A 20,367-nucleotide genomic window follows, 5' to 3' on the forward strand; every position below is an offset into this window, starting at 1 on the left:
TGAAGTGAAACTACCCACACAGTGCTTTGTGAACCAAAGAGATTTTGATCTGAAACTAATTTACATATAGATTATACTTAGTAGGAGGCCAGGCATATAGTTAGGTAATTACAAGAAATGGCAAATTTGCTCATTATCGTTCAAAGCTTAGACATGGGGGCCGATTGGTTTCATGAAATGACAGTAAACCAGTGAAAACAAAACACTGTCAAACATTGAATCTCACAATGATTTTTTCTGTTTCTTAAAAATTCCCACCACAATGATAGGCTCTAGTAATAATGATTCATTGTTTAAGCTCAATTACTGTAAATGCTTGCTTGGCAAATAATTATCCCAAAAAGAGATCTTTTACTGTAAAGTATATTGCAGGGATTTTTTTTTAAACAGAGAAACGGCCCATCTATACAACTTAAATGGTTGTTTTCCTTAGAATGCTTTCTAGTTTGTGATTAATTTAGACCGATTAGCGAAAGATAAGCCAGAAGTCTACTAATATGTTTACCTATTTCTTTTTTTTAAAACTTGCCCATTTGAGATAGCCAGTACTTGAGAAGTTGTATTTTTAACTTAACGTGGTGCAAAACCTTGTTCAAATATACCCATGTACTACATGCTTGTTTTTACTCACATGTTATGGTGATGCATGTGACACTTTCCACCCACCAGCATACGTGTTGTTGGCCTACAAAGCTAAAGGGGGTGTTGTAGTGGGAGTCCATGATGCTGCTTCCTGTCTCCATTGCACATCAGAATTTCCCTTTCTGCCCACCCACTTGAGTTTTGTAGAGTGCAATGGGTCGCTCTAAGTTAGTCTCTCTGAGTCGTGTGTTGGTGTCATGCTGCTCTTGTGTCAACACAACCACTTTCGCTGTTTCTGAGACTGAATGCTTTTAAGAGGTGAGAAAAAAATACTAATTTCAGCTCGTGTTCAATATGTTCAGTATTCACTGTTAAAACTCATGTAACAAAATTTTCAGTTTGTTAAAGATTTGGGTTTAATTTGCTACAGTAGTTTAGGGTAGTATTGATTAGTGAATGATATCGGAACTGATGGTCATGTTTTTGAATTAAGTAAATTGGATTTTTTATTGTAGTGCATTCTAATTGCATGCTTATATACATTCTAATTATTTAATACACATAAGTTCCATATGTTGTGTAATACATACACTTGTTTATATGACTCAGTTGTTTTAATTCATATGCTCATAACATCTCGACCAAATTATACAGTGCTTAAAGTGTAGATATAGTTTTGAATGTAAGCCCAACAATATATATTGGTGGTTTAAACATATTATTAATTTTTTTATTTCCCAGGTCAACTGACTGACAGGAGTATTTTGTAGACATCACACCATAACGCACTGATGAAGGTGTTGAGTGGCCACGTTGTGGTAAGTTCTCACCTTTAGCCAGCCACTCCACATACCTATTGTTTCCTAATGACATCAGGGGATTTGATTAGTGCATGTTTGGTTTGTCTTCCACTGTGTCATTTCCCTGACAAGATAAGCACTTCAATTTTCTTTTGTTGTAGACGAAATCGCAGTCTGAGGACAGCATGGACCTGCTCATCATGCCACCCTCTGATGTTAGTATTTCAGACTCCATATCATATGCATACAGCACATTGTCTGACAAAGGGCAAACATGAAAAAAGCTCCATGTAAACACCTTTAAAAAATTAAATCCTGTTCACAAATTTGTGTGTGGAATGGAGACTGGAATTCTTGTCCTTCTCTGTCACCTGCAGTGATGTGTAACTTTTAATCTTTATATTTGAGAATGAGGAGGAGGTTTTTAAAACTTAAAAATCTTTTTTGACTTGATTCTAAAGACTATTCTTAGTACAGGACAGAGCTGGGGATCTTGGTACTTTTTTTAAACTGATCCCTCTTTTGCTTTCAGGTTCATAATAATATGGGACTCCCCCTACCTAAGCAAACATGTGAGAGCAAGTTGACAAACTCCTCTCACACTGGTAAGTTATAAAAAGTTCATTTGAAAACTATAAAACAATTTACCAATAGTTTGTTGTAACCAATGACATAGTACTACAAAACAATATTGAATTCATTTAGGTCTTCTTACATTTTTAATTCATTATTGAATTCATAGATTATGTTTGTTTTTGTTTTTTGCCTTAACAGACAATATCAACCGAAAGCGCTGGAGAAAACTTTTACAGCGGGTACACAGAAAACAGATGGATACTGCTTGTGATACTCAGCTTCAGAGAAAGACACTTTTTGGACAAGCATTGTCAGATGTTTGTGAGACAAATGGCAATCCCCCAAAACCCATCATGGTATGTTTCCAATTCACCAGACAATACAATATAGAGTTGAAGTTTGTATTTGCTGTATGTATTATATGCAATGTCAAAAATGTTAACCCCCCCCCCCCTTTTTTTTTTTTTTTTTTTTTTTTTTTTTTAGGAGATTCTCTTAGTGCTGTACAGAAAGGGCCATTACACCGAAGGAGTCTTTAGGAAAGCTGGTAATGCCAAGGCTCTGAAAGAGATCAAGGAGCAACTAAACAATGGGGTGGAAGTGGATCTGAAAAATAAGCCTGTGATCTTACTAGCCGATCTTCTCAAGGTAACACTTTTTGAGTTAAATTGTGTCTACCAGAATCGAATGATATTATAGTTATGTGTATGACATGTTAATATCTAAATATGCTAATAATCTGAATTTAATTTTAATGAATGGCAGGACTTTTTGAGGCACCTCCCTGGCAGTTTGCTAATGGTGGATCAGTATCAGGCCTGGATGGCAGCAATGCAAAAGGAGGGTTTAAATGAAAAGTGCACTGAGCTCCAATTGTAAGTCTGATTTTAAATGGTACTAATGAAATTCAGTCAAATGTGAGTAACAATGCAATTTAATCTTACCCTTGTGCTTTTTCCTTTCAGTGTGATTAATACTATTCCTAAACCAAATGTTATCCTCCTGAAACACCTGATTGTTGTGCTGTACCACATAAGCACCAACAGTGACAGAAACAAGATGGATTCCAGCAATTTGTCTGTTTGTATTTCACCCAACTTACTCCAAACTAACATTGAAGTGCTAAGAAATGTGAGTATGCTGTTTCGTGATCTGAAGTAATTCTTGTTTATAGTCTGCATATTAGTAATTTCATGTTGGTGGTTTTGTATATTACTAACTCCAAATATGCTACCATTTCAGGTCACAGAACTGACCAAGTTCCTCATTGATAACTGTTGTGAGATATTCGGAGAGGATGTGCTGACAATTCTTGGGGATCCAGATGAGGATGAACTCAGTGATAAGCATGGTAATAAGCTTTTTTTTATCTAAATTGCATAACACACAATATGGATATTTTAAAAGATTTCTTTTACTTATATAGCATGTTTTTTCTTTTCTTTTCCAGATTCACTGTCCTCCCTCCATCATGATTCTGCCTATGACAGCAATGACCCTGACGCAGATGGGTATAAAGGGAGCTACACAGAAATGCACGCCTTCCATTCTGATACTGAAGAGAAAACTCTGGACTGCTTACAATTGTCCTCCTCCCCTGACGATGTGAAACAAACTAGCAAACCTTTTATTCGCCGGTGCTCTGAGCCAACAATTGTCTTCAACAAAAGTGTTCGAAACCAACCTGCCCTAACCAGGAGTCACACAGATGTGGACTTTTATGGACATAATATGACAAAACAGAACTCGGATGAATATGTTTCGTTTGGGGCGGGCAACAAGTTGTTATCTGTGCATAAGAACATTTATATTTCATCTCTAGGTGATCATCTCCAGCATTCCTCAAAAGACTGCTCATGCTACTCCTCTAGTTCTCTGGAAAGCACATTCTCAACTGCCTCAGAGAGCTCCATCCAAACTAGTACACCTATCATTTCAACCTGCAGTAAGAGACTGGCCGTTGAACGTAAACTGTCTTTCCCCAGCCGGTCTAAGAAAAATGGGACTGCGCTTGGCGAAGCCACCAAGAAACGCTCTCAATCAATGAAAGCCCCAAAGTCTCGGACTGAGATCAGCTTTTCTCGAGGCGGCATGAACAAACGAGCTCAGAAAGCCTTGCGCCACAGTCAGACTCTTCCTGAATTGCTGCCTCTCAACAGGACGTTTCTCGTGTCACAAAAGCAGAGACGTGTGTCTAGTGAGGAAGTGTTCCAGCAAGTGGACAGCAGGATTTTGAGTAATCCTCCATCCTATGAGCAGGCAATTCAAGACAATGCTCATGTTGCGCTTTCACTCTGGCACCCATTGACTGTTGACGCTGCCAGGTGTCTGTCAATGCACACATGCAGTCAGTCTACATTCCCAACTGCAGAAACATCAAATTCCTGTTCAGTGAAACATAGAATTTGTTCGGGTGGAGAGAGCAGTGATGTTTCTACCCACCCAGAGTCAGGACAGGGGTCTGTATCAGAGACAGAATCTACCCATCCAGAGTCAGAACAGGGGTCTGTATCAGAGACGAAATCTGAAGAATCTAGCAACGGCCCATTGCACTGCTGTAGTCAACAGCTGTTGGATCATTTGGATGTCAGAGAATCTTATGTGTGATGTGTTTTGTTGTGTTACACCTGTAAACCTTTGGGATATTTTTTTTCTACTGATGTATTTTGAAGCAAAATAACATTATCTGTAAAAATTCCAAAAGCTTCTAAGAAGTCTTTGATTGTATATACGGTTTCTGTATCGAATTCAGCTTTGATGAGCTCATGTGATTTGTAAATTGTATTGCATCTGCACTTTATTTTGCTGCATTGTCCACATCTAGTCAAGTCTCGTCTCGGGACTTAATTGCAACGGTGATTTTTAAAGTGGCAGCAAATGGCACTTGAATGTATGTCATCATTGTGGATCATCCCTAAGTAAGCAATGAAGGGAAAAGCGCATACCACAGGGTGACCTGCGATACTGACACACCCAACATGTATGAAGTAGTCATTAAGGGTGGATTTCCAGACACATTTCCAAGATACACACCTATAGTATGGAAAAAACGGTTGTTCATGTAAAATGAATGTTAATAGCACTTTTGTGAAAAATTGTGTACAAAATAAACCTATAAAGCAGACTGGAACAGTGTGTGTGTGCTGTGTCATGTTTTAGTAGAAACTCCTCAGCAGGAACTAACCTGGCCACTTGTTCTTTGTCATAGGACTCGTTTGGTGTGTTACACCTGTCGGTCTCCGCCCATTGAAACACATATGCATGTCCTATTTTTTTTTTTTTTTTTTTTTTTTTAAAGCGGGTTGCTCGCAGGAGGTCAGCCAACACTCTGTTCTCTCCATCTGGGAACAAAGGTCGCGTTTCTCAAGGTGCTGCAAAACTCGCTAATTGTGTGTTAAAGTGGAGCCTTGGCACTCTTTAACTTGAAACGCGCTCTACGCTTTATCGTAGCCATTATCGGGGCGAGGCTCTGACACCATCTATTGACAATGAGTCAGAAATGAACCTCAACCCGAGCGCTCCTCGCCTCCAGAGCTCAGTCAGTCAAGCAACAACTAAAGCCGGTTCGGTGTGAGCTCACCTTTATTTCTCTACCTTCCTGAAAGCAGAAACACACACACCAGGATCATGCCTAAACCAGTAAGTAACTGTCTTTTTTTCCCTCTAATGTGCTTTATGTGTATTATTTTTCAACTGAGATTGAGGTACTATAAATACATTCTCAGATAACTTTATTAACTACAAATGACATCAAAAGTCATTCACCCACACCGAATGAAATAATGTATGTATTTTGTAGAGTTCATGAGATCTTTGTGCGCTTTTCATTGAAAAGTGTCAAATGATTTGAGTTATGCGGAAGTTTGTGATTTAACCCACAGGTGTCGTCAGTATACGTGTATTTTACCCATGTAATAACTGCTTCCTTCTATTACCGACCTGGGATATTTCATTTTATATTCACACAAGATGATAGATACACTGTGGACTTCCTATTCTTTATAATTATGTATAGAAAACTGTATAATAAGTAGATTGTCGTGTTGAAAAGTCGACCACACTTCACTTGTGACACTTAGGCTTACAATAAATGCGTCATACATGGCCGGCCTTGGCTGACAGGTTTTTTGGTTGTCTTTCAAACATTCCAGTGGGTTCAGAAACGAAACCCGGCAAACCTTTATTTCACACTTCAGAATGAGAATGAGAAAATTGTCTGGCACTGTTTTCAGTGACTTGACTTGTTGTACAGGGAGATAAACTGCTGCTTTATGATCATTTTCATGTTTCAAGCATTTGTGTAAACCAGTGTGACTTTGGAAAAGTTGTTTATAATTGCACAAAGGATAGCGATTTGAACTGAGACTGACTCCGAGTCCAAAGTAGAGACTAACAGCTGAAGTATATATTTAACACACCTTATGTAGCTGTAAAGATTAACCTGACACTAGACACCATTTTCAAGTACAATGAAATCAGTAAAAGTAAAGTCAAAGATTAGCTCAGCAGACTGCGCCTGTGCCGCAATTTACGAATGTTTGAATATGATGTCACGTTGCTATTCATTAGGGATTAAACTTTAACTAAGTCTTAGTCATCTGGATCATTTTGTTATATTAATTGAAAGGTATTGGTTATTCACAATATAAAATAAATGCTCTTATAGGCCTGGATCCTTTTTTTCTCTAGAGGATATACTACAAAATTGGAGAGATTTAGGTTTCAAATTCCAAAGATCCTCTATCACCCAAAGCACAATCATGAACAGGAACAAAAGTCCCTGTGTTCGTAGCAAACACTGTGGAAATGATTTGAGTGGAGTAGTGTGTACATAATGACTTGTGCATTGCTGAAGAAGTGGAGGGGTGTGTGTTAATCAAAGCTCCAGGAGAATCAGAATGTTCATACTGCGTCCTAACCTGGACTAGGTCAGTCTTGTGGCCAGATAAAAAAAATGTCATGGTATAAGCAAATCTAGTACAGCGGAAATGCTTTGAAGATACTTAATCCTCTATGGTTAAATAAATGTGCTCTACCTATCCACCAAACCATATATATATAAAATAAAAGAATATATGCATCAGAGAAGAAATTTGCTCACAGCCCAGTGAACCTTGACAGAGGTTTAACTGCATTGCGACGGTTACACAATGTCTTTATGAACTTACTTAAGTGCTGTAAAGATAGACCCCATTGAACCCTTGTGCAACATAAGTTAGTGTCAGCTTTTTTTAGTCATTACTACTATAATGTCAGGCATATTACTGTGAAACTCCATAGCAAGTAAAGAGTTTCTTTGTTGATTTTCTTGCATGCATTTGCTTATGTTTACCCAGACTTATGTTTGACCTAGCAACACTGTTAAGCTCATGACACGCAGTTTGTGCGTTATCAACACAATTTTTTTCCTGCTAAGCATTTGCAATGAATGTTCATGTAACTTTCTTGAATCTAGACCAACTGGCTTCAAGTCATGTCATGTAATTGACATAATTCCTGTACAAGGCAAAGACTTCAGCTGCAGTGTTTATCTTAACATGTCTTGGTGTAGTGACATTCCTTTCAACTGGTTGACACAAAGTGTCGTCTTTACACTTCACTCAGTTAGGACCTTCCTTACGTGTTTGCTCTTCCACAGGTCAACGTCCGCGTCACCACAATGGACGCCGAACTGGAATTTGCCATTCAGTCTGTCACCACAGGCAAACAGCTCTTTGAGCAGGTGAGCTTTATCTAGTCCCCAAGTCAGGCCTAAATCCAGAGGCAGATATTTGTGAGGTAATTGACATTAGTTGAAAGGCACGTGTGGTATGGCCACATATCTGATTGTAACAATGCTCGAATACTACACGGTAAATTCCAGTCTCTTGAAGTTTTTTTTGTTAGTATTTTAATGACTGTTGTACAGATGAAAAAGGCTGTTAATGAAGGTACAGTTTATAGAGAATGAAAGTCTCTGTTTTAAATAATTACAATGTAAAATGTTTGTAAAAATTGGTACAAAAGACGAATACACAGGGTTACATATTGTCAGTAGCTGCATTACATGTGCCATTGGGTGGGTATAGAGAGTAAATGATTGGCATAAATATTGACCTGTAGCTCCTGGCAATGTCTAGTTTATAGAATGTGGTGTCACATGACATTGGGCCTTTAGGTGGGGGACTCCAGCAAATTCATATAACTGATAAGAAAAGGTGTGATGAAGGGCATGGGTAGTTCCATTGTTGATAACTGTTAATGATGTGTTACCTGGAAGGTATCGATTAGATTGTCATACATAGACGTGCAGATGAACAACGGTTTAGATATTTAGCAATATCCAACCCTTCAACTTGAACCCCACCCTTTATACCTGATGCCAGTATCACTTGTACTGTAGTCAATTTTCATGACATGCCATACAGACTAGAATATTGATATCCAAGCCAATTTTCCATGCAATCACTATCTCCTATTGGCATGAATATTTGTCAGGGTCATAAAACAGTCAGGGTAAAATGTTTCTTTGCCTCAGGTTGTCAAGACAGTGGGTCTGCGCGAGGTGTGGTATTTTGGCCTGCAGTATATGGACAACAAAGGATATCTCACCTGGCTGAAACTGGAGAAAAAGGTATATTTATATTTATATGTACGTGTACTTGTGTTTTATGTCCAGGGAGTATATATACCATGCTGCCACTTTATTGCGTAGTTTGATCTAAAAGGAAAACTTCAAAATGCAAAACAAAGCCTGAGTATACAACATCTATTCACATCTCTGGTTACATGATCACGTGGCTTGACTAGTCAGCTATCCTGGCTGGTTTCCCAGACACAGATTAAGCCTAGTCTTTGACTAAATTACAATGTCAATGCTAAGTGTCCATTGAAAATACATTGTGGTCCGTGTGCGCCCTGGAAACCGGCTTTTCAAGTAAATGCAAAGCTCCAAATGTTTGTGTTTTATTCTTTTGTTATGATATTTAATGTAGGATATTTTTATATATCTGTAATATGTGCCCTATTATATACACATATAAACAGCTGTAGACCACAATCACTATCTTACACCACATTTCTGTTGTTTCTTTTGCGTTGCCTCAGGTGTTATCTCAAGATGTAAAGCGAGAGACCCCCCTACAGTTTATGTTCCGGGCGAAGTACTTCCCTGAGGATGTGGACAATGAGCTGATCCAGGACATCACACGCAAGCTATTCTTCCTTCAGGTGAAAGAAGACATCTTGACTGACAATGTCTACTGCCCCCCAGAGACAGCCGTGCTACTGGCTTCCTACTCGGTGCAGGCCAAGTATGGAGATTTCTCGAAGGAGTCACACAAGTCTGGTTACCTTACATCAGAGCGTCTGCTTCCCCAAAGGTAAGTCTGGACAGTCAAACCTAAACTAGGCTCTATTCTATTTTCTCAGTTTACATTCTTATTTTGTAATAGTAGCCATGTAACCATTTTATAGAATGAATCATAATTTATCCTAAATGTCTAAATCCTAAATAATCCTAAATGATATCATCTTTTTAGATACTTCACATCCTTTTTAAGTCAAAGAGCAAAATCAGATGGAAGAGTTTTTACTTTTAGAAGTGTTTATGACATCTTTATAATCATGCCTCCACAGAGTCCTTGAGCAGCACAAACTCTCCAAAGATCAGTGGGAGGAGAGGATCCAGGTTTGGCATGAGGAGCACAGTGGCATGTTAAAGTGAGTCATGTATTTTTCTCAGTGTAAATGGACCCCATCACCCAAATTTTCCCAAATTATAAATGTCCATTTTTGGTCCCCAGGGAAGACGCTATGCTGGAGTACTTGAAAATCGCACAGGATTTGGAGATGTATGGAGTCAACTACTTCGACATCAAGAACAAGAAAGGAACAGAGCTGTTTCTTGGTGTGGATGCTCTCGGACTTAACATCTATGAGCATAATGACAAGTATGCATTTCATGTGATTTTATTCAGTCAGCAAAACAATCAACCACTTAGTCATCAACAGCACATGGCATTATGATATTAGTGTAAATCAGGTGTTATGGTCAGTATGGCAGAGGTTGGTGTCTGTTCAGTCAGTGAACTCTGGAGTAACTCAGACAAACTCTGTGGCTCTGTGCTGCAGGTAAACATGACCGCAATGTTCTTGTTATTAAGAGGTCATTGCACCGAAAGTTTGATGTTGATGTTTTTTTGGCTATACCTTTGATGAAGAATAATCGCATACCTGTTGTATTGTCGCTTAGATTGACACCAAAGATCGGATTCCCTTGGAGTGAAATCAGGAACATATCATTCAATGACAAGAAGTTTGTCATCAAACCAATTGACAAAAAGGCCCCAGTAAGTGTGACATCCCTTCATTTATTATACTTTTTTCTTAAAATATAACAATTGTTTAGGCTTACATTCTGGACTCTTGTAACTAGACACCTTTTGCTTTTAGTTGCATTGAACTTTACTAAATAATTCATAGTCTTTGCTGAGTTATATGCTTGAAGAATAATTATATTATGAAAAGAGGTCAACGATACTCAAAACACACCTTATGTGACGTACCGTTCATGCTTTATAAATAAAATTATGACTCATTGATTTGTCATAAGTGAAGCCACACCTTTACTTGTTGTCAATACAAATGTATTTGTTGATACTGTAGTAGTCTATGGAGTCGGATGTCTTAAAATCTTAGATTAGCCTTTCATATTGAAGCCTGCCTTTGACATCCTCTTAATATAATTCTAACATATAATAGCTGACTCAATCCAAGATGAATAATTAATAATGGCTATAGAGTATTGCCTAAAAATAGCTAAGAACAACCTAGAAAAGCAATTAGACCACAGTTTCCCAACACATGTTTCTGGGGATAAAAGGGAACCTACAGATCCCCTGAGTTTATATAAATCACTGTCATCCTGAGCTTCTTCCTGCTCATGTTCTTTCAGGACTTTGTGTTCTATGCGCCTCGCCTGCGCATCAACAAGCGTATCCTGCTGCTGTGCATGGGGAACCACGAGCTGTACATGCAGCGCAGGAAGCCCGACACCATCGAGGTGCAGCAGATGAAGGCACAGGCAAGAGAGGAAAAACACCAGAGACAGTTGGAGAGGTCAGCTTGTTTACATTTCGCAACACTTTAGACCAACAATGATGTGAAACAACAGAGTATAAAAGCACCGGACATATATGAGTGGAGTGTGTTTGTTGAATTTGTTGCATCGTAACATTTTGACATCTTTAGGGCCCTGCTTGAAAATGAGAAGAAGAAGAGAGAAAATATTGAGAAAGAAAAAGAGCAGATGGAGAGAGAGAAGCGAGAAATGATGATGAGGCTTTCCCAGTTTGAGGAAAAGTCCAAGAAAGCAGAGAAAGGTACAGGAATTATTTGCACACCCTGTGAAAGAAGAAACGGTAGCGTTTCTGACGGAAATCACTTACTGCTTCATTATGAATCAAATGCTACCCCCTGTTGATGGCTTTGGTGCATTGCACAGACTTGCAGATGCAGCTGGACAGGGCCGTGCGACTGGAGGAGGAGAGACGAAAGGTGGAGCAAGAGGCTGCTCGTCTGGAGGCTGAGAGACAGGCGGCTCTGCTGGCTAAAGAAGAGCTGGCCAGACAGGCTGAAGACCAGCTGAAGAGCCAGGAACAGCTGGTGAGCATTGGGAATTCCTAAAAGCAGTTATTAATGTGTAGTACAATAAAAACAGCAGGTACACATTTTTATAATAAATACTTCCTGACTGGTTCTTTTGATGGTTCCATCTTTTTATATGGATTCTATGTGAAATCTACCAAAATAGAGTCCTATGTAGAAAATTGAGGGCTTCCCCAAAAAAAGACAGTGTAAATAATCCTTTATGGTGCCCTTTAGATAGAACTAGATGTTTTTGTTGAGATCCTTAGACTGAACTCCATTTAGGCGTTAGTCTTTTAGACTACCAGAAAATTTTATTAATGGAGTCTTACTTTTTTTTATCTGATGACTTCGCTACATTTATGTGGTTTTTTTTTTTATTCTTGAAGTCTGCAGAACTTGCGGAGTACACTGCGAAGATCTCCCTGCTGGAGGAGGCCAAGAAAGTCAAGGAAGAAGAAGCTGACCAATGGCAGAGCAGGGTGATTAACACCTTTCTTATGTACTTTAGCTGTTGAAAATAAAAAAAATAATAAAAAAAAGGTGTGTGATCATGATATGCGCAGTTTTTAATAGTCAAATATTGAGAATGTGTCTTTCAATATAAAATGTTTGGATCAACTTATTTCCATGTGGCTCTTAGGCTAAAGAGGCACAGGACGACCTGGTGAAGACTCGCGAGGAGCTGCACTTGATGATGGCTGCCCCAGTACCACTACCGCCACCGCCGCCCATGCTCATTGCAGAAGATGTCCACATGGAGGACCACGATGACCACGAGGAAAACATGCGAAGCTACAGTGCTGAGTTCCAGGTTGAAGGCATTGATAACAACCGCAATGAGGAGGACCGTCTCACCGAGGCTGAGAAAAACGAGCGTGTGCAAAAACAGCTTATGGTAAGATATATCAGTGATCTTTTTATTAGAAATAACTGTACACCTGCTAATTTATGGGATTTTTGTAAACAGCCAATCAAGTGGCAACCTATTGAATAAAACCATGCTGATACATTCTCAGTTTGCATCAAACATCAGAATAAGACAAAAAAAGTGATTTTAGAAACTGTTATTATGAAACTTGTATATTTGAGTATTTAAGAATCTGCTGATCTCCTGTGATAAAAAAAAAGATTAGAGACAGAAAAATCCCAAGATCAGCAGAAATACTCAAACAGCTTGTGTACACCAACAACTAGGCAAGGGTCAAAGTCACTGCAATAACATTTTTCTTTCATTCTGATCATTAATGTGAGCATTACCTGAGGTTCTTGGCCTGAATTTGTGAGGCTGAACCGGTGATTGGCTAATTGAATGACCTTTGTACCACCAATTTGTTTTACAAGGCCTTGGACTAACCCAATCTGTCTGATAAATAACCTTGGACCAAATATTTTGCAGGCCCTGAGCTCTGAGCTGGCAGATGCACGGGACGATTCCAAGAAAACTCAGAATGACCTTCTGCACATGGAGAACATGCGTGCTGGAAGAGACAAGTACAAGACTCTGCGTCAGATCCGTATGGGCAACACCAAGCAGAGAATAGATGAGTTTGAAGCTTTGTAGAGACTGATATCAATTTTAAATAACCTCAACCAAGACAAACCATCCTGCTAGCTCACCAGTGGTCTCACTTTCCATTTGGTGTCCAAATAACTGTTATTTAGTCTTTCTGACTGTTATTTAATCATGGTAGGTTTATTGAAAAGGATTGTATTTGTAAAGATTCCTATGTTTGGATTAACGTGTTATGAAGTGAAGCAATATAGAATTAAGGTCCTTGTGATTATGGTTACAGGAGGTCTTAGTTTCCGACCAGCTCATGATCCAGTTTGGAGCCTTAACCCACTGGAATGCATCTCACAATAATCTTACCGAATTATGTTCAACATAAATACAACTGTTGAATCCCCATTTTTATGGGTTTTAGAACATTATGCAAGAGACATCCAGCCAAGATCATATTTATGCTTACTGTGCCATAGCTCTTTAAAATAGAATAATTTAAAAAATAGTTTCCATCCTTTTTTTTCTTTTTTTTTTTTTTCTTTTTTCTTTGTAATATAGTACTGCTTGCCAGAGATTTATAGATAATAAAAATCTCCCTGAAAGATCCAGCTGGCTGCCTGGCTGCTGAAGAGACCAACTGCATTCATTTTTTAGCGCTAAAGAATTGAAAGGAACAAAATTGAGGAAAACTTCAAATGTCATTTTTCTTCATGTTTTTAGACTTGGTTAGCCATTTTAAGTACTTATTTACACAAAATTGGATTTTGATAAATCTTTATAATGGACAACAACATCACATTGTTGAGCTTCTATTACAATGTGAGATTTTAAGATTTATTTTATTAATAATTTGAATTGTATCTAATTTTGAATTCTGGAATGCCATGATTGTATGGGTTAGAATTTGACTTCAACATGCCATTCACATATGCTTTAATACACATATCTACCACATCAATGTTAAATGTTCAAAATGTGATGTGGGCCAAGTACAGTTTATAAAATAAAAGAAAAAAAAAACAATCTAGTGAATGCTACATTTATTTTAAAAGAAACTAATGAACACAATCCAGAGTTTATATATTTTTAATTGTTTGTTTTTTTAACCAATAGCAGTTTTAATCCAGTAGATGAACAAAAAAAACTGTTTAGACTTTAGTAAATCAGTGACTAATTTATTACTCTGCTTGTTCCGCTGTAAGCTGAGGAACTGAGCAGTGCAGTTAAAAGGTGGATTGTTTGAGGGGATATTTACTCGCTGACTACACTACTAAATGTGTTGCTAGCCAACAAGTTAAAATGCTTGGAAACCATATCATGTTTAAATATATGCTAGGTCAACATTTGCAACAGTGCATTTTCTTTTTAGTTATTTACAAATACATTTCAGAGGGCGTTCAAATTTACTTATGTTACAAACAAAATGTGAAAAAAAAAAATCCCAAACAACTAGATATTACATTTCCTGTATACTTTTCTAAATTCTTATACGTTTAAGATGTTAATGTATACAATTATGTACAATCTAGCCAGGCTGAAAAATCCAGTTCGGTCTGAAAAGCTATTATTTGCCAAAACGCAGGCTGAGCAGGTCAAACTTGTAGATCATCAGTGCCAGCTGGTAAGTTATTTTACAGCCTCCTTATTGACAAAAGTGGTCAATAAATGTTGCAGATTGTTTCATTGCGTTGCTTTGTGATAGTTTCTTAAGAACTGAAAAAGCAAGAAGATGAGGAAAAACTTTCCATATACCAAATGGCAATGGTCTCCGATCCAATTTTTGGAAAACAATTTACAATTTTGTTGAATAAATGATTTGAAGTTTAGTACATGTGGATATAATAATAAGTATTGCTTTTTAGTGTTACGAAAACATAGTGTCCTTGTGCCAATTCCTAATGCTACTCATTCTAATAACAGGCCATGAAGCAATCATTAACATTACCAAAAGAGTAGTGGTGGATCTACAGTGATATCAGCCCACCTGCAGAGGCACAGAGTGTACCTGAAGCTCTTAGATCTCTCATTATAGGCAGTTACCTAATTTAACCTAAATGACCAATGACCAAATAAGGCCTCTTACCTCCCGTTGCTTGGGGGGTGGTGCTGAAGGAACAGCTCCTAGTTTCCATCCTGCTCTCTGTCAGGTCCGCTTTAAGGATCATCCCACCGGTAAAGCCATGAGGGGCTCAGCAAAGACATGAATCACCAAAGTTCTTTCGCAAACCGGATCTAGCTCTGAAGACGGAAGGATACTTGATTAGCTAACTTAAGATGATGAAGAGGCAGAACGTGCGCACGTTGGCTTTAATTATTTGCACCCTGTCCTATTTGTTAATTGGAGCGGGAGTCTTCGACGCGCTGGAGTCAAAGCAAGAAAAAAGCCAGCGGAGAAAGCTGGACTACCGCAAGTCTCAGCTGATAAGCAGGTACAATCTGTCCAAAAACGACTTTGAGCAGATAGAGAAAGTGGTCTTGCTTCTGAAGCCACACAAAGCCGGAGTGCAGTGGAAGTTCGCGGGCTCTTTTTACTTCGCTATCACTGTGATAACGACTATAGGTGAGGGTCCATCTCTCTTTCTACCTATGCGTGTGGATTAATCCACCTTTTAATATTAGTGCTTTTACACACACACACACACACACACACACACACACACACACACACACACTCTCTCTCGCTCTCGTGCGTATATTATATAGTGTAATGCAAATAATAAAAAATACATAATCTGAGAAATGAACGTTTAATATCTTAAACGTGGACTAACTAAAATAACAAAGAAGGTTTTTATAATTGTTCAATATTAATATTAATAGTTAAATAATAATATGATAATATATTACAACACTAATGTATGTTAATAATAGTATAAATAAATAATATTTAATATCTATTTTTTTTACAAATATTTAACGATATATGTAATACTCATTAGCAAATGATGTGATTTTATATATATATATATATATATATATATATATATATATATATATATATATATATATATATATATATATATATATATATATATATAATCACATCCATTACATCCATTTAGCATTTATATTAATTACATCCATTTATATTAGTTACATACATTTAGCATTTATATTAATTATCCATTATAAAATTTTGAATTAAACATTGGTGGTCTATCTTCATTGTTTTGTGCGTAATGTAACACGTATTTTTATTAATGTGCACAGTAATGCCAGTTAAGGTGTTTTGCAGCAGTTGTGATTTATTTCGTTTATAAATACTGTTTGCATTGCAGATGTTTGCTCTAAGGTCTTTCAGGTTTCGACATTGACCATGGAGCATTGAAAAAAGTACACAAATCAACCACATATCTTAATTCAAATAGTTTGCTCGGCTCCACTCTGGAAAATTTATAGCATCACTATAATAATATTGAGAAAGCTAAGTGTAATGGATGATTGTACTAATATTTACTTAGTGCTCAAACAAAGTGAGTAGGCGATATATGCCAGGGGTATGTGCTAGCCTAATGCTACGGATCAGACATAAACACTCAAAACATTAACTAGTCTGTTTATCCCATTCACTTTCAGCTCTAAAGTTGACGAGTAACAGCAACATGTAGCTATAGTAAGTTGTGGTGTTGTGTTATTACCATTTTAAGGCTCTGAGGGTTGCTAGATGACCACTGCCATGATAAAAACCTAAAGCATATGCATTGTGGTAAGTGCTGGGAGCATACTAGACCAATTCTAGCCTGGCTTCCCCAAACGAATATTTTAAGATGTCCATTTATATTTAGTGAAGGTTTAATACTTACTTAAAAATTGATTAAGTGCACTACTAATTCTGGGACGCCCGAATTAGTATTAGTGTTTTTGGTTACATTTGTTGGGAAATTACATAATAAATGAAATAATTTCATCCCTATTTCAGTATTTCATTAGTACATCTTGATCTTCATTTTTGCTTTTCTAAAACAATTATATGTTTTGGTTAACACAGATGTCTAAAATGGCAGGTTTATTAAACCGGTTTTCTATTTTCTCCTTTTTTCTGATCCACTATGCTTTGCCTCTGATGTGAAAATGAACAAAAATTATTTAGATTTTTTTTTTCGTCAGGTTATGGCCATGCTGCCCCCAGCACAGATGCAGGGAAAGCATTCTGCATGGGCTATGCGCTTTTGGGTATCCCACTCACTCTGGTGATGTTCCAGAGCCTGGGAGAACGCATTAACACCTTTGTTCGTTTGCTGCTGCACAAAGTCAAGAAATGTGTGGGTCTGCGACGACCGGAGGTCTCCATGGCCAACATGGTGACGATTGGCTTCTTCTCTTGTGTTGGCACCCTTTGCATTGGTGCAGGTGCCTTCTCACATTATGAAGGCTGGAGCTACTTCCACGCCTTCTACTACTGCTTCATCACTTTGACAACCATCGGTTTTGGGGATTATGTGGCCTTGCAAAAGGACAATGCGCTCCACAACGACCCCCATTACGTGGCCTTTAGCTTTGTCTACATTCTGATGGGCCTGACCGTGATTGGTGCCTTCCTCAACCTGGTGGTGCTGCGTTTTATGACCATGAACGCAGAAGATGAGAGGAGGGATGCAGAACAACGGGCTTTGCTCTCCAAAGACAAGCAGAAAGATCAGCCTTCTCGCCACACCAACCTCCAAACCTTACAAACACAGGAGCAGGATGCCAAGAGGCAAGGACTGAAGAGTGTCTATGCCGAGGTACTTCACTTTCAGACTGTCTGCTCCTGCTTATGGTATAAGAGCAGGGAGAAGATGGTGATGCTTCCGCAAGACCTCTCCTTCAGTGATGCACTCATGGAGCAGGGTAACTTCTTTGAGCCAGACTCTACAGGCTGTGTGTGTAACTCGCAGCGCTGCTCAGCCATTAGCACTGTGTCCACTGATGTGAGGAGCATCTCCCCCTTCAGACTGCTCTCCAAGAGACGCAGCTCTGTATAAATGTGTGATGACAGATGATAAATAGATGCACACAAAAACATTGCTACTGTATTTTTTTGCTATAAATGCATGCATTCAAGTACAAGTGCTGAAACCCAGCCCTTGAGTAGGTTGCAAATTATCGTGTCTTAAGGACACAGAGTACCTCTTACGTGTGTCACGTGCGTGTGCAATGAATTGTCTCCTCCTGAGACCATATAAACTTTAAAGAAAGTAATAATGGACTTCTGGCTACTTCATGATTACAGTCGACTCCCTGACATGGTGCAATAAAATGTGCAAAACATCATTTCAGCAGTGCTTTATTAAGACAATACCAATAGCATACCTTATTATCTCCTCAAATCACTCCTCGAACCTCAGATTTTATTACTAATTGATTATCACATATTGTATCAGTCAACGTCTTATTGTTTTGTGATCACCATTTTTGTTTGTATGATGTCATGAATTATTCACGTTTATTCAAAAATTCTATGCTGCACAATGTGCTATAATCAACTTTGCACCAATTTTCTGTTTAAAATGGTTCAATTTGTATGACTGTAATGGAATAAAGAACATTTTATGTACTGTAAATTGAATGCACTGTATATTTAAAAAAAAAAAAAAAAGTGTAGAATCTATTTTAATACCGCACAACATTGGACCAGGACCATGAAAATTAAACACCTACACCATAACCACTGATCCAGATGGCATGCCAACATGACTTCTGTTCTCTGCCTGGCTCTGTCCAGCCTCGGACAAGAATAGTCTCCCCTTTGAAGACAGTTACAGTATATTAACCTCATAAGAGTTGCATGGCATGAGGTACAAGAACTAAAGATGATGCAAGATGATGAATGTCTACATGCATTCTCTTCTGTCAGTTCTAATGGTGATAAGTAGCACAAGGTTAGCCTCAGCAAACAACGATTGCACAAATCACACACATCCCATTAATATATGCCATGGCCTTTTTTCACCACAAAATGATGACAAATGACAAATATGAAAGGCACTCTCTTTTACCTATCCTTGTACTGTATCAGAATGAGCAAACTGCAAATTTGACACTTTTTTTATGATCAGTGGTGATAAAACAAAATTACAGCTGCTTTGCATGAGGTCTCTCCTTTTGCTTAACACTGATCTGGTCTCAGTATCATGTGTATTCCCCTCTGACTCATAGACAGCTTGCTGATCAGGCTATGGTTGGCCCATACGGGCAAGTGTGCGATCCTCAGATGGTGCCAAGGAGAAAGCGCTTCATGCTTGAGACTTTGCCTTGAGCTATTAGGTCTGCATGACAGTGCAACAGAAGGCAGAAGGAGTGCCACTGCAACAAATGCCTGTATCGCCTCCCCATGGTGGCAGCATCTGTTACAATATTCCTAATCATGCCTATAGATATTCACATTTATGGAAAAAGTAAAAATAGCTCTGACCAGTAGGTCACTGAGGGCAGAACACGATGTACCTCAGTTGTGGCTTTTGTTCTGCCGCCAAGCAACTAAGACAAAAATAAAGGGTTCCACATTTTTCACTGAAGACTAAAAAAACAATCTGACCACAATGCTTTTTGATGTTTCTATTTATTAAAATTTTCATTACATTCAAACTACATTTGCATTTTATTTTTTAAACATTTATATATATTTAAAATATGAATACATATATAAAAAACGAATACCGGCCATTTGCCACTCTCTAACAAAATACAATTTGGTCTATATGTCTTAAAATTCTGCATACAAAGGGGACTATGTACGCCAACACAATATATTGTTCCTCGGTGGATGTTTATGGATGTCTGTTTCTTGCCATTTCTATACTACCTATACTATCTGTACTTACACTATGGCTGGCTTATGACTTCCCTAAGAGCAATCAGGATGCTGTGTATCAGATAAATCATGATAACTTGTTAAAGGGTTTAATGCAGTTATTAAATTTACTTTTAAACTTGAACAAATCCATGCTGAACCTTTTTGTCTACATGCTAGGCCTACTTTTAAAATAAAGTTAATTGTGTGTGTAATAGTCAGGGTGTGTGTGTGTGAATTTATCTGCTAAATTCCACAAGAGTGTGTGTGTGTGTGTGTGTGTGTGTGTGTGTTAAACTATGATGATCTCTGCTTATACTACTCTCCACCTTTTATTTCATTGTTGGTACCACAAACCCAAGTAGTCACTGCTGCACCAAATCTAACGCACCTCTGAACAGAATGTTGATATTAAAATCAGTCAGTGGAAAGATATAAGATGAACCAATTAAGAACCTGTTAAATGTTCGAAGAGATCTTGTTATCAAAACAGTTCAGATATT

General features: G+C 38.0%; 3 protein-coding genes across 5 annotated transcripts; all 3 read left to right on the forward strand.

Moving 5' to 3' along the window:
• Positions 1–746: 746 nt before the first annotated feature.
• tagapa (T cell activation RhoGTPase activating protein a) lies at positions 747–5,088 on the forward strand. 3 transcript variants are annotated; one of them, XM_083545399.1, is made up of 11 exons: positions 747–900; positions 1,324–1,400; positions 1,544–1,597; positions 1,915–1,987; positions 2,157–2,314; positions 2,445–2,606; positions 2,724–2,833; positions 2,924–3,089; positions 3,201–3,309; positions 3,409–4,417; positions 4,461–5,088. In XM_083545399.1, the coding sequence occupies exons 2-11, from the start codon at positions 1,374–1,376 to the stop codon at positions 4,636–4,638; spliced, it is 2,046 nt and encodes a 681-aa protein (XP_083401525.1). In that variant the 5' UTR covers positions 747–900; positions 1,324–1,373; the 3' UTR covers positions 4,639–5,088. The 3 variants fall into 3 exon arrangements, with proteins under 3 accessions (XP_083401525.1, XP_083401527.1, XP_083401526.1); XM_083545401.1 differs by having other exon boundaries at positions 3,409–4,383; positions 4,429–5,088; XM_083545400.1 differs by having other exon boundaries at positions 3,409–5,088.
• Positions 5,089–5,144: 56 nt separating this feature from the next.
• Positions 5,145–13,883, forward strand: ezra (ezrin a). Its single transcript, XM_083545402.1, has 13 exons — positions 5,145–5,597; positions 7,597–7,680; positions 8,476–8,571; positions 9,045–9,319; positions 9,576–9,659; positions 9,743–9,889; positions 10,192–10,288; positions 10,894–11,057; positions 11,190–11,320; positions 11,443–11,603; positions 11,975–12,067; positions 12,229–12,483; positions 12,985–13,883. The coding sequence occupies exons 1-13, from the start codon at positions 5,586–5,588 to the stop codon at positions 13,147–13,149; spliced, it is 1,764 nt and encodes a 587-aa protein (XP_083401528.1). The 5' UTR covers positions 5,145–5,585; the 3' UTR covers positions 13,150–13,883.
• A 1,110-nt stretch (positions 13,884–14,993) lies between these two features.
• kcnk3b (potassium channel, subfamily K, member 3b) lies at positions 14,994–18,635 on the forward strand. The gene is made up of 2 exons (XM_083545406.1): positions 14,994–15,652; positions 17,200–18,635. Exons 1-2 carry the CDS (start codon positions 15,367–15,369, stop codon positions 18,054–18,056), a joined length of 1,143 nt encoding a protein of 380 aa, XP_083401532.1. The 5' UTR covers positions 14,994–15,366; the 3' UTR covers positions 18,057–18,635.
• Positions 18,636–20,367: the final 1,732 nt, after the last annotated feature.

Source organism: Silurus aristotelis (genome assembly GCF_946808225.1).
Source record: "Silurus aristotelis genome assembly, chromosome: 6".
Lineage (NCBI taxonomy): Eukaryota > Metazoa > Chordata > Actinopteri > Siluriformes > Siluridae > Silurus > Silurus aristotelis.